Source organism: Cebidichthys violaceus, unplaced genomic scaffold (assembly GCF_023349555.1).
Source record: "Cebidichthys violaceus isolate CVI_PGR_0920_01 unplaced genomic scaffold, fCebVio1.0.p SCAF_8, whole genome shotgun sequence".
Classification (NCBI taxonomy): Eukaryota; Metazoa; Chordata; class Actinopteri; order Perciformes; family Stichaeidae; genus Cebidichthys; species Cebidichthys violaceus.
In genome coordinates this window covers 15,958,322-15,972,399 of record NW_027176964.1, presented here as the reverse complement: position 1 = coordinate 15,972,399, position 14,078 = coordinate 15,958,322, and the positions used below count along the sequence as shown (strand labels likewise).

The following is a 14,078-nucleotide window of genomic DNA, read 5'->3' as shown; positions in this document are numbered from 1 at the left end:
TACAAGTTTAGCACACTATAAAGGTTTAGCACACTATAAAGTTTAGCACACTATAAAAGTTTAGCACACTATAAAGGTTTAGCACACTATAATAGTTTAGCACACTATAATAGTTTAGCACACTATACAAGTTTAGCACACTGTAAAGGTTTAGCACACTATACAAGTTTAGCACACTATAAAAGTTTAGCACACTATACAAGTTTAGCACACTATAAAGGTTTAGCACACTATAATAGTTTAGTTCACAATAAAGGTTTAGCACACTATGAAGTTTAGCACACTATAAAGGTTTAGCACACTATAAAGTTTAGCACACTATAAAGGTTTCGCACACTATAAAGTTTAGTTCACAATAAAGGTTTAGCACACTATAAAGGTTTAGCACACTATAATAGTTTAGCACACTATACAAGTTTAACACACTATAAAGTTTTAGGACACTATAATAGTTTAGCACACTATAAAGTTTAGTTCACAATAAAGGTTTAGCACACTATAAAGTTTAGTTCACAATAAAGGTTTAGCACACTATGAAGTTTAGCACACTATAAAGGTTTAGCACACTATAAAGTTTAGCACACTATAAAGTTTAGCACACTATAAAGTTAAGCACACTATAATAGTTTAGCACACTATAATCCCCATGAAGGTAGAATTCACTGCAGGGTGTGCTTCTACTGAGGAGGCGCCGTTGACGAAGCACCATGACAACAAAGAAACGTTGACATGGCGTCGCTTCTAACAGACCCGTTGTTTGAGACGTCCGGAGGCGGACCTCCACCCAATAAGAATTATTATCATATTTCTGTCACCAAGTCAGATGTAAGTATTGATATGTTAGAACTGTGATTCATTCACTTTGTGTAAAAACTAAATATTGTTGCCATCTAATAAAGCAGGGTGCGGTTTAGTCAACTAGTTAAGAATGTCTCCCGGTTACGCTTGCCTGAATTATCGAACGTTAAATTAACGGTAACGTTAGCAAGATAAAACGTTCACTGTTCACTTCCAGGTGATCTGGAGTTGGTGGAAGATATCTCCGAGAGCCGTGGACAGGTACTCAAAGCCCGGGGAGCTGAAGGAGCCTCACCGGGACTTCCTGGGCGACACTTGGCTGCAGAGTAAGGACTTCGTATTCAGGACCGTCTGGAGCTGAACACGTCGCGAGAGTCGCAGCGTGTTTAACCTCTCAACCGTTTGGTTTTTATGCAATGAACTCAATACGCAATAGACTCCATAACTAGAGGCTAACAGGCCTTTTCATAGCAGGAAAAAGCACACAGGTGTTAATGATGGCTGAATTCCGTTTAGCTGGTAATGTGCTTGCTGGCTCGCTGTCAAACTGTCATAGTTTACGGGAACACTGGAATAGAACATATCTTTATTGTTATTTTATAACCAATTGTGCTTTTCCTACTATGACAAAGTCAAAAAATATCTGCTGTGAAAAAGGGGTTTAACAGTGAGCACACCTTTTTTCATTGCAGATATTTTGACTTGTTGTGTTTGTGTGGCTCCCCATATGGCAAGGGTACTTAAAAAAAAAGAAGTATTTGCTTGCAAGCAGAAGGTTGTACAACAGAACACATGTCACAGCAGCCTTCAACGAAACACAATATTCAACATCCTTTATACAGGAGTCACACCCTCTAGGGCTTATCTCCTTGTATTCTGCTGAGTTCCCTCAGCTCCGATACACAAGGTAACAAAAAACATCACGAGCTCAGATAGAACTACCCAGATAGTTGTTTCTGCTACTTTTTCAGTAGCCTTTTCCCTCAAGAGCTGATACGTAAGTTTCGGGTTCACAGCGAGAACACACAGTTATTTATAATAACTTTTTCCATTACACTTTGTGCCAGTAATATTCTCAGGTTTGTGTCTGTTTTGCAAAGAGACTAAAACGAGGATACGTAATTTATCAATTACTTAAATACTTTGGCTTTGACAAGTCCTGATTACATATAGCACTTTTTTTTCTTTCTACATTGCTCTGTCAACAGTAGACCTGTACAGAAATACATTGCACAGTGCCTCGGGTATTTATCACTTTATGTTCAGGTTGTGTCTTGTGAATATTGTATGTGAATGCATGAAATGTAAAATGATGGGCTTCTTCCCAGGTGAGGTCAGTATGGTTTTCGGCCGTCGAATCTTGCAGTACGCCAAGGCTTTGTGCCAAGGCCGTTATGATTACCTGGAGCACCTGTCTGACACTTTACTTCTGCGGATAATAAATCATCTAGAGCTAGAGGATGTGGGTCAGCTTGGACAAACGTCATGCAAGTTCAGAAAGGTGAGTTCCAGAGAAAATAAAAAGAGAGATTTTATCTTCTGGCAACAATATTCTGTTCTTAGATTGTGTTGATAAATTGGAAATGATACCAATGCAATGAAATCAACTCTTATGTTTACTGTGATATTACTTTTACCAATCACTTCTGCTCCTCAGCTATGTCGGTCAGAGGAGTTTTGGGAGCAGGCGGTGAAGCGGCGCTGCAACACGGTGTCGGCAGAGGTGGCATCTCTAGCGCTTGCTGTGGGCTGGCGCGGCATCTTCTTCACCAGTAAGCTACAGCTGCAGAAGCTGATCAGCCGCAGGAGGCTGAAGGCTGAGGAGCATCGAGAAGGACAGGTCTCTGACCCAGACACAAAGGCAGAGGAGTCTCCCGATGAAAGCTCTGAGGCAGACCAGACATCTGGTTCCGAGGAGGACTCTCACTTTGGCATTATACCGGATCTATGCCTTGGCACTGATCCTACTCGCTGTGACTCCAGCTCTTGCTGTGATGTTGACCCCTGACCCTGAATCAGAGGCTGGCTCTGATTCCACGGTGCCTGTGCCTTGCCAACTGTCGGTGCACTGTGTGGTGGAAACGCCCGTGCAGAGCAGCGCACTGAGCAATAGCAGAGGCGACTGCCGTGCAGAGCCAGGGAGGACAATGAGTTAATTCTTTTGTCAAATATTTGAGGAGGCCTGTGTTTTTCCCGTTGGATTAATATGCCTTGTATACTCATTCCTCATCCTCATCAAAGTAGCTGTACATACTGTAGGTTATTTGAAGAATATTATCTTTTATTTGTCACATAACTCAGAATGATTGACATGGTTATTGAGTTGTCAGTCCTTTACATGATATTTGGGGACATTTTCATTTTCAGTATATCCATTGTGCTATGACTGTAATACATTAATAACACCAGCAAAAAAATATGATACATGTACGTATTAATTGTTCATTGTATATACAAGTTGTTATATACAATATTGTAGGATGTAATATTTGAGATGACAATAAAAAATAGACAAACTGTCAGGTTTTTAATTGTTTAAATTAAAACAATATGAAGATAAAATCGACGCCATTGTCAGAACTGGTATAAAAAGGTGTCTTTAAAAGGTGGGAAAATCACAATTTTCAGTGTAAAAATAATAATGCATTGAAGTGTAATTTCTGTTTGCAAGGTATGCTATCTAGTTGAAAAGGTCAACTCGGTCGGTAACAGTTACATCATGATCTGTATTCTGAGAGGACACAGATAATGTCTGCGAGTTTGATAGGATTAAAGAGTGCAGTGCACACAACATACACAAGCCGCTATGGGCCACATGCTGCCAGCGCTGATGGTCCACCCTGCGCTCAGCTCATATTGACATCATCGGTGTCTTTGAGACAGTTTGAGCGGGGATTAGCCAGGTGTGCTGCTGGCCTGCGCTGTATCTACTTAATAAAGGGACATTTCACCGCTACTTGTGATCGAATGCGGTCTCTGCTGGTGAAGTCTTTCACTTCAGCATTGTGTCCATATCTGTCAAGTTTAGGAGTTCCTCAAAGTACTTCCATTACCTCTAAAAAAAAAAAAAAAAGATTCCCCAGCTAGGGGGAGCAGTTCACCGCCCTTTCTTTAAAAATAGCTGGGTCCTGCCAGGAGGATGAATGATCACAGAAGACATCTTCCGTTGCCTCTTGCCACACCCGAGCTTTCGGGGAGGCCAATCGTTCAAATCACACCCCTCCAAGCTTCAATAACTCAGTTGTGAGAATTAACGTGGGCGTAAGGCTATCAGCTCCACTCTCAGGCAAGATTCATGCAGCATAATCATTTATATATTTACTGGCTTCAGCTTTCATATCTGTACGAAAATGTATTGCACTGCATCATAGGATGTTGGCGTGCTCCTCCTTGTGGTGCCCAACTATTTACTGTCATCTCTTCATGCAGTTGTTTTGTATTTACATTTATGGTTATTTCATTGCCTCTTTAACCTCATTTAAAGGGACATACACACATACCTCTTTATGCTAATAATTGAGAGTGAACAGGAAACCTTGAGACACTTTGCACTTGTGTAGGTACTACACCAGACTGCTATTGTGTTTTAGTTGGTTCAATGCACTTGAGTCACTCCTAGAAAAAAAAAAAATCCTTGCTGATTGTATTCCCACCTTCCTCTACTTAGTTCTCACTGCTGGGCTGTGAATACTTTTCACCCCTTGCCCCTTTTTATGGAAAGCTTGAGAGGCCATAATAGGATGGAGCCAGACCACGTAAAGACCACGTCGTGAACCATGCGGGAGATGGGATGAGTATGCTCTGCCCATCTTAACCTTTACTTCATCCTCAGGCCAGGCTAATCCTCACAAGGTTATAGGCACAGGCTGCTCAAAGAGCAAATATCTAAAGCGGAAGAGAGACGACGAGACGTAGAAATTCATCTATTCATATCTGCTCAAATTCTCAACTGCTCTCTTAATTGCCCTTGCCGCCACTGTATCACTTAATACCATATTGCATTTTACAACAGTTTGTTTAAAGCTGGTGCCTAACGCATATTTTTTTAATTTATTTTTTTAAAGGTTTTCACTAATTTGTGATGGGCCTTCAGTGACAGCTCCACGGCTCAGCAGGGATCCCACAGTCACGTGAGAGCTCTTGTCTTACCACTCTCTGATTTTCCTGACCTGGTAAAAAATGAAACCTTTGACCTATTTTCTTCTACTCAGGAGGCTTAAGTGCTTTACTGACACTATGATCTATTTAAAACATGATTGACATTTGATATTCGTGGCAGTCTTTTGAACTGACAAGGCGCCTCTTCTTCCTAGTTTCTTCCTGAACTATAGTTTGGTGAGATATTAGTAAATAAGATGTAAATTAAATTACAATCTATTCTGTCCTTCTTAAATGTAACAGGTCACCTTTTTTTTTTTTTTTTTTTTTTTTTACTTTTCTGACAAATCTAACCAAAATCAACATTTCACTGAGTGAATTGTGATCAAATTTCATTGATTGCTGTGATTTTTTTTAAATTTTTATTAATAAAAGCATTTGCACACTTTCACTCTGGTTGCCCTGTGCGGATGTCTTCCTGGCCTTTAAGTCAAAAGGTCTGTCTCTCTCTGACGCCAGGCAAAGCCCTTGATCTTCTGCAGGGCACTGACGGCTTGAGACCATTTGAGAAAAGATTAGCTAATATTATCTGAAGTTTATCGCAAAGGTTTAAGCCACGTGCCAAGTCATCATATGTATCGTCATAAAAATGTAATTCATTATTTAATGCGCTTTTCACACATTATACACTTTCAACACACACTTTAAACAACCTTTTGTGTGTGTGTGTGCGTGTGCATGCACACGTCAACACACACACATGCACAACCAATAACAAAAGACTCAACACAAATGTTACTCATCAAGCTCAAATCATTCAGTCATTTGGTCTGTATCCATTTTCTGAACATTTAAAATTACTCCTCAGAGAATTCCATTCGACAAACCGGAATACACATCTGATTTAATTTTTAGTACGCGCAAAATAAATCAAGACATAAATGCATTATCGTCCAATATCAGGAACGTAAAGCAGAGATCCCGATATGCCAAATATAAGTTTAGATAGCTCTAATCCACATGTCTATAAGCAACGACTCATTGTGAAATGACTCACTTCATTGATGTGTAAAATGGTATTTTGGATTTCATTATAAATATGCCCTGAGAAATTACAACACTTTGCAAAATATCTAAGAACATGTACTCTTCAAGTGAGCCCAACTTTAAGCATCTGTGTGCATCTAAATTAGTATTTACTCACAGTTCACTTTACATTGCATGTACATTTTGTTTAACAGTACTATTAATAATGTCCAGTAGAGACATTCGAAATGTTCAAAGTAGATATCGTAAAATGATTGACCGCTGGTGAATGAAGTTAAATGATGAGAATGAAGCAGCAGACAGATTAGACGTAAGCTCTCTGAAGGAACTGCTCTGTTGAGACTGGGAGGAGGAATGAGAAGAAGTAGAAGATGCCAAATCGTAGGCCCATGGTTTACTATATTGACTTCAGCGAAAGATTTACATTACTATTCTGCTCAATGTTTCAAACACAATCTTATCATCTATTCATATGCTACAATATCTTATGTAAATGCTCAACTAAATAGTCCTGTGTTACTCCAGCTTTACGCAACGTTCTTTGGAGGACCATTTTGACCATTGTGGTCTTTCCAGAACATTTTCTGCTTGTTTTTGAGTCCTTTGCTGTGTCTCACCATTAAATATATAGTCAAAGGAACCAATCGGACCACTATTAGAGACTAGTGAACACCGTGAACAAATATAGAGGGCTACAAAGCCTCTTAGGACAGAGCCCGCTTACGATTCCCTTTCCGTGCACAGCCTCCTCGAATAGTCCACACAAAGATCCTTAAGCCAAAATCCCTCCCTGGTATTTAATTCTAAATGAGTAATTACTGGGTGTGTCAGTGTGTCTTAGCTTTCCAGGTAGGCTGGGTGAAGGAGCTCATTTGCAAGCTGGATCTGGAGCGAATTGCACTCTCACACAGACGCACACGTTCTGAGAGACGTTGAGGGTATCTGCAGGGAGCCACTGAAGAGCCCAGTCACTTAGGGGGGGGGGACAGACCACATACAGCCGCCAAGATGTGTGACATGGGGGGACTGGATAACCTGGTGGCCAACACGGCCTACCTGAAAGCCCAGGGTGGTGATGACAAGGAGATGAAAAAGCGACGCCGCAGCTTGGCTCTCCCCAAGCCTGATCAGTGTGCTGCAGTACGAGCTTCCCTTGAAAAGGATTTTACATTGGTTTGTGAAAGGCAGCCTATTGGCAAAAAGTTTTTCCGTGAGTTCCTGGCGAATAACGCCGAGTTCAAGCTTGCTGCTGATTTCCTCGATGAGCTGTATGATTGGGATCTGGCTGAAGGTGCAGTAAAAGAGAATGCACGGAAAAGCATCATAACCAAGTATTGCAAGGCTGACTCCAAGACATTCCTGTCCTTTCTTACCGGGGAGGCTCTTGATAAATGCAAGACTGTGACAGATGCCAACTTTGATGAGGTGATGAAAGGCAAAGTCCAGGACGGTGTAAGAGAGTTTCTGAAAGACAAACCCTTCTCAGATTATCAGGCCAGCCAATACTTTGATAAATTCCTCCAGTGGAAAGAGTATGAGAAACAGACCATCACTGACAAATACTTCTATGAGTTCAGAACTCTTGGCAAAGGAGGCTTTGGAGAGGTAAGCATGCAAATTCATCTACATATACTTGTATAAAGTCTGTTGAAATATGTGTGTAGGTAAACGATGTATGTTTTAACACTGCTTTTAGTTGCAGGACATCCCCCAGGTTTCTTAGATGTGATGGTTGTTATCAATTTCGCTAATATCTATTCAACATCTTTTGGAATTGTAATGATGGTGCTACAGTAGAGTATTGTGGTGCGGTGTCATTGTTGGTCCATTCTTAGGAAGATGTCGATAGAACTGGCACAATTCAAATACTAATCAATAGAAGCTATTATTGTCAGGATTAGGGTTAGGCCAGTCGTAATTGAGATCAAGATCTTTTTTTCATTTTTTGAGACATGAAGGTGACAGTAGAACAAAATAACAACTAAGAAGAGTTTGTTTTAAGACAAACTGCTATGTAAATATATGATCGAGCAGTAATTCAAATGTAGGGATAGAGAATAGCAGTATGAGTTATTTTGCAAAAATCATTAAAAAGATTAGAGGTTGATAAAGAAATGTCTTTAGAAAATCAGAGGCATATTTTATGATCTTGTCGTGGCAAATGCAGATGATCCACAATCGACCCCTGAGGAACCCCCGTTTCTGAGTCAAGCTCTTAACAGCAAGCCTGACCATACATCCTGAAATAAGATAAATACTAATAAATAAATAATAAATACTATTATAAAAATGTAGAAAGCAGTTTAGACATTAAAAAAAAATTATTACAGTAATATTTTAAACAGCATATTCAAATCAAAACAACAGGGAAGTTGCTACTATAACCAAGTTTGAAAGTTTGCTGTGATTTTAAAATACAGTTTTTAAAGCAACACATACAGCAGTGAACCAGACACTTTTACTTTACAAAAGAGCTTTGATACTGGACAATCATTTTTTAAATTACTTAGCAGTACAATGCAGTGGATCAACCTGATCCTCTGTCTACAGGGAGTGAATGATACCAGAAGTAAATGTTAGAATTAATAAATGTATTAAAGAAGTGAATGACATAGGTAGAAAATACGGCGCCAAAAGACTCAGCTGGCAAGGGTCAAGCTTGCTTGACTTCCTGAACCAATTTTCTTGCCTTTACTCCTACCAGTGATTATGTTACTATATTATTATGGGGCAGTATTTCTGGTTATATCAATAGTGAATGAAATATGTGATGGCATTGATTGATAATTAAAAAGTATTAGTCAAATCAATCAATCAATCAATCAATGTAATCAATTTTACAATTTTCCCAAAGGGGGCTTTCATTCCCATCAGACTTTTAACAAGAGGACAAGCAACAATCAGATTTTAGTCTTGTGTCAGTTAGTGCTGCCTGTCAGCTAGATACTAGTAGACCATGTTTTGTTTCTTTGGAAAATGTATTCTAATAAATCAAAGGAGAACTGGTTGCATATCGGTTATTTCCGTTTTAACAAACAACCTTTCTCCAGGTGTGCGCTGTTCAGGTGAAGCACACAGGCCAGATGTACGCCTGCAAGAAGCTGTGTAAAAAGCGACTGAAGAAGAAGGGTGGTGAAAAGATGGCACTTTTGGAGAAGAAGATCTTGGAGAAGGTTAACAGCCTGTTTCTGGTCAACTTGGGCTATGCTTATGACACAAAGACCCACCTGTGCCTTGTGATGACCCTGATGAACGGAGGAGACCTCAGGTACCACATTTACAACATAGGCTATGACGGCAAGGGCGCGGACAAAGGCATCGAGATGAAGCGCATCATCCACTACACGGCGCAGATCACCACGGGCATTCTGCACCTGCACGAAATGAACATCGTGTACCGCGACATGAAGCCGGAGAACGTGTTGCTGGACAGCCTAGGCCAGTGCCGTCTTTCAGACTTGGGTCTGGCCATAGAGCTTGTTCCAGAGAAGCATGTCACCCAGATGGTGAGTAGATTTACACACAACAGTGATGTTAAAGTTGAAAAGGTCATTTTTTTTTTTAGTATGGAAATCGTTATAAACTCTACTCTAAAAGTCTTTTAGGATGCCGTTAACACGAGAGGGCTTAGCTGGATGATGTCAGCGAAAACAATGGGACTAGTACAACGATTTTACATCATGGTGAAAGATGCCTGCCCTAAAGGGCTATCTATTATCAATAGATCTAATCTATTATAAAGGGCTATCTATTATCAATAGATCTAATGTATTATTCAAAGTCTTTGAAGCTGCATACACCAAGGACAAAGGACAAGGGCTCGCCCCTGATTATGCACCTGATCTGTAAATCAACAAGAGTTTAGTGAAGTCATCTTCTACAAGGTTGAAGTTTAAGACCACACATAAACTACTCTCACACACACACACACACACACACACACACACACACACACACACACACACACACACACACCGCAACAGAAACATAATACAAAGAGCCACTGGTTGCTGGGGGGGGGGATCTACATCTCCACCCTGTTTTGTGTTCACTTATCTGAAGATGAGGTTGGAGCTAAAAACTGAACTCCGGCTTGGACAGGCTGTCCATCTTGGTGGGGTTTTTACTTTAAATCCGGACAGGGATTACAAGATTGCTTAAAGATCTGTGCAATGAGTCTTCGAATCCATTATGTAACTCATCTGATCCTTTAGCAGTCAGATTATAGCCTGGCCATTTATAGGCCACCATTTTGTGTAGGGGCTGTGTCGGAAACCTTTGGAGGTCCACTTCTTGTTAAAGTGCGCAGTAAATATCAGCTGGTTTCCCGCAGCAACTTGTTGGCAGATATTTTAGTTATTGCTGTGGATAGTTGCGTCAGGTGTGCTACAATTTCTTCCCATGACACTTTACTACGTCGCCTGTAAGTCCTCTTCTCGCCTTAAGGAAGAGCAACATAGTTATCATGTCATCTGACTTGCGCTAACCCATGGATGACCTGAAAAAAAAAGATGAACATTTTGCAACGGGGGGGTTTCGACGGGACTTACTTGAGGTAGCAAAGAGTAAGCTCCCGGCTCCATGAAAGTCCAGTAAGCTCATTATCCAATACTCTGATGCTCTTCAGCCAGCCAAAGTGACTGGGCTAACCTCAGGCAAGGCAGGCTTTGGTCCCCTAATCTTCTTAGTGGGCATTACACAAGTCTGTCCCTGATAAGATTGACAGATCCAGGTAAAAACCCATGCTATATATATTTAGAAATGTTGGTTTGCAAACCAGTTGAAAAAAAAAATGTGACCTCTTCCTTGCAACTAAGATCAGATCAAACACGGTGATAATTGTGTAACCTGGATGATCGTACAAATCATTTTGTCGCGTAATGTCAATAGATTCCCGATGAACAGAACTCGTTACAAAAGTCCACCAGGAAAAGCTGAAAATAATGCAGGAGTTTAGTAGATTTTGCATGTTAGGCGACATGTAAGTAAGTATTAGGGGGCGTAAAAGATTTGAACGCAAACCTCTGGTCAATGAAGTTGTAGTGTCATGCCTTCACTAATCAAGGTCAAGTCTCGTCACACTTGTTTAAGTAAGGGGACGGATCTTGAAACACCAGGTGTGTTTAGTGATCACAATCAAAGACAAACTCAATTTATAAGAGCTTGTAAAAAAAAAAAAAAAAATAGTCCTCATAATACCAACCTATGTAACCTATGGATCTCCTGAACATGATTCATGCAACAGCGTTTCCTCGAGACTCTCTTGCAGTAGTAAAGGATGAGCTTTGGGCTCTATGCCAGATTGCGGTGTGTTTGCATTCATTATGCATTAGCGGCATGGCTACGTGTTTGTCTGGATCTTACGTAACTCCGATGGTGACTATAGCATCCAGAAATGGCCGGTCTTTATATAAGAGGCTGGAGACAATTTCAACATCAACTGGTCGGTGTGTAGACACACACGACTCTTGACAGGTAGTAGGCTTAGCATTAGGATTAGGGCTGCAGGTGAGGTCATACAGGGAGGGGAGGGGGGGGGGGGGGGAGCAGGAATAGAGTAAGCGGGAGAGGGAGAGGTGAAAGTGACACAAAGGGAGACAGAAAGAGAAGAGTAAAGCTTTAGTAACCCAGACAATTGACCTATGTAACACTTGTGAACGAGGATGTATAAAGGCTATGTCTACCAACCAGTCTGTCCCTTCACAAGACCTCTCTGTCCGTCCTCTGTGTCCTTTCAGGAACAGGGTTACGAACTATTCGTCTTTCACATCACCGTACACAACACACTGTGCTTTCTAACGAGTAAAACAATGTAAAAAAAAATGTTCTCTCTCCCCCTCCTGCAGGCTGGTACTGGAGCATACATGGCCCCTGAGCTCCTGACCAAAACTCCATACAGGACATCAGTTGACTGGTGGGCTCTGGGCTGCAGCATCTACGAGATGGTGGCCGGCTACACGCCTTTCAAAGGCCCCGAGAGCAAGAAGGAGAAGGTGGAGAAGGAGGAGGTACAGCGCCGCATTATCAACGAGGAACCAAAGTGGGAGCACAAGTGCTTTGATGCTCCCACTAAGGACATCATCCAGCAGTTCCTCAAGAAGAAAATTGAGGAGCGCCTGGGCATGAAGTAAGTGGTTCTTCTACTCTTCGAATCTATAAGTAAACCATGTGCTGTTTGTGTGTGTGTGTGTGTGTGTGTGTGTGTGTGTGTGTGCTGCACAAAGTGGCTTAGTGAATCTGAATTTCTGCAACTTAGGGTGTCAATTTTTGTGTCAATTGTATATTGATATAATTTGGGATTCAATTTTATAAATTAATATATTTAAATAAATAAATGAATATATTTACTGGCATTCTGGTGCAACGGATGTTAGGAAACTGAGAATGGAACAATAAGTTTGCTCAGAATGAACTGGTTGATTAAAGCTGAGAAAACCTCTTTAGGAACAACATGGAGGATCCCAGGAAACACGAGTGGTTCAAGAAAATCAACTTTCCCCGTCTGGAGGCCGGGCTGGTGGATCCCCCATGGGTCCCCAAGCCCAACGTCGTCTACGCCAAGGACACCGACGACATCGCCGAGTTCTCAGAGATCAAGGGCATTGAGTTTGATGCCAATGACAATAAATTCTTCAAGGAGTTTAGCACAGGCGCTGTACCCATTCAGTGGCAGCAAGAGATGATTGAGACTGGACTGTTCGACGAGCTCAACGATCCCAACAGGAAAGAGGGTAGCGGAGGAGATCCCGATGGCGATAAAAAGTCCGGCACGTGTATATTGCTGTGAGGAGTGTCACATGTTTGATATAATTCACCGGTAATAACACTCAATAAATTGTTTTTCTCAGTCAGATGCACACACCAATAATTGATGTAAAAGATGGAGCATGAGCAATCTTTGTGGGGAAAGATGCACCATTCTTCTCTTTTAAGGATGCTTGAGGTGACGCACTGCTTCTGAGGCACGGTTCGGTAAAATATGAAGGATGCCATGACGTCTTTTGAGCGTCGTCATCTCGCTGGTTCCCAGCTTCTCATGCGAATATCTAATGATGTAGACGTGCAACCACGTTTTGACTGCTAGGAGTAATTTTTACGACCTTTACATTGAGGACATTGGTGTTAGATTAGCAAGTTAAAGGCCTTTGTGCCATAAATACTATAATTAGAGGAAGCTGTCTAAATCCAAACTGTAAGAGAAATACATTTTTTAACAGTGTTTGCAGTAGAATTACCCGCCGAAGTAACGCCGTAGCTTTAAGCAAACTGGAACAAACATGTAGAAATATATTTTAGTGGCTAGTGTAAAAGTTACAGCATTTCATAGCACTCCCCCCACCCTCTCCTATGCGCTTTATTGATGCCATCATACAGTCACATACTGTTTCTTCAGTGAAACAATGCTTTTCAAGCACATGTGTCAGAGATAGTTTTAGTGTTTAATATTATATTTTTGTGATCCTAAACCTCTTTATTCAGGGTGATCACTGCATTTACATCCAGGTGGTTACTTCCTGACCATCATTTCAGTTTTATAAAAAAAAAAGCAAATTGTACGTATTGTATATAAAGAAATAACATCTATTTATCTATGCACAGAGAGAGAGAGAGAGAGAGAGAGAGAGAGAGAGAGAGAGAGAAAGGCAAAATATCTAAGGCATCTTAAAATGTAAGGATTTATTGAAAAAAAGAACATTATGCTGAACACCATCTTCACTGAGTCCCTCTACTGTTGGTGCTATGAGGCTCCACTTAGTGAGGCTGTTTCTCCCTAGGATGCAGAGAGAAAGATGAGTGCAGAAACAACAGTCCCACCGCTGCATATGACGGAGGGGAATTTAGAGGAGTTGGACAATAAATTCCTGTACCAGGAATGTGCAGGTTGGTCCGTCCACGGCCCTGAAACACTGTGATACTTCAGGGCGCTTTTCTTAGTTTGAGATGAGTGTGAATCACTCAAACTAGACAGATCCTGAACAAGAGTCCACTGTTGTGGTCGTTAAGCTGAGTATAGAGACTTGGGTTAGTTTAAAAGAAAATCCTTGTAATTCTTGTTTACTTGTCTCAGGGTAATTATTTTGCTTTAAGTTTTTAAATTTCCAGATCTTGAAAGTTGAGTTTTTACAGTTAATGTT

General features: G+C 40.9%; 2 protein-coding genes across 2 annotated transcripts; both read left to right on the top strand.

The window, feature by feature from the left end:
• The first annotated feature begins 729 nt into the window (after positions 1 to 729).
• Positions 730 to 3,315, top strand: fbxo36b (F-box protein 36b). The gene is given in 5 exon segments (XM_068701561.1): positions 730 to 825; positions 1,016 to 1,124; positions 2,127 to 2,299; positions 2,456 to 2,802; positions 2,804 to 3,315. Coding segments are annotated over 5 exon segments (876 nt in total). The 3' UTR covers positions 2,955 to 3,315.
• A 3,636-nt stretch (positions 3,316 to 6,951) lies between these two features.
• On the top strand, positions 6,952 to 12,824 carry grk7a (G protein-coupled receptor kinase 7a). Its single transcript, XM_068738204.1, has 4 exons — positions 6,952 to 7,548; positions 8,994 to 9,449; positions 11,790 to 12,070; positions 12,388 to 12,824. The coding sequence occupies exons 1-4, from the start codon at positions 6,952 to 6,954 to the stop codon at positions 12,728 to 12,730; spliced, it is 1,677 nt and encodes a 558-aa protein (XP_068594305.1). The 3' UTR covers positions 12,731 to 12,824.
• The last annotated feature ends 1,254 nt before the right edge of the window (positions 12,825 to 14,078 follow it).

Coding starts and splice junctions, on each gene's coding strand:
- grk7a (XM_068738204.1), top strand. CDS start 6,952: ATGTGTGACATGGGGGGACTGGATAACCTGGTGGCCAACACGGCCTAC. Junction 9,450..11,789: donor AGAAGCATGTCACCCAGATG/GTGAGTAGATTT, acceptor CCCCTCCTGCAG/GCTGGTACTGGAGCATACAT. Junction 12,071..12,387: donor GAGGAGCGCCTGGGCATGAA/GTAAGTGGTTCT, acceptor AAACCTCTTTAG/GAACAACATGGAGGATCCCA.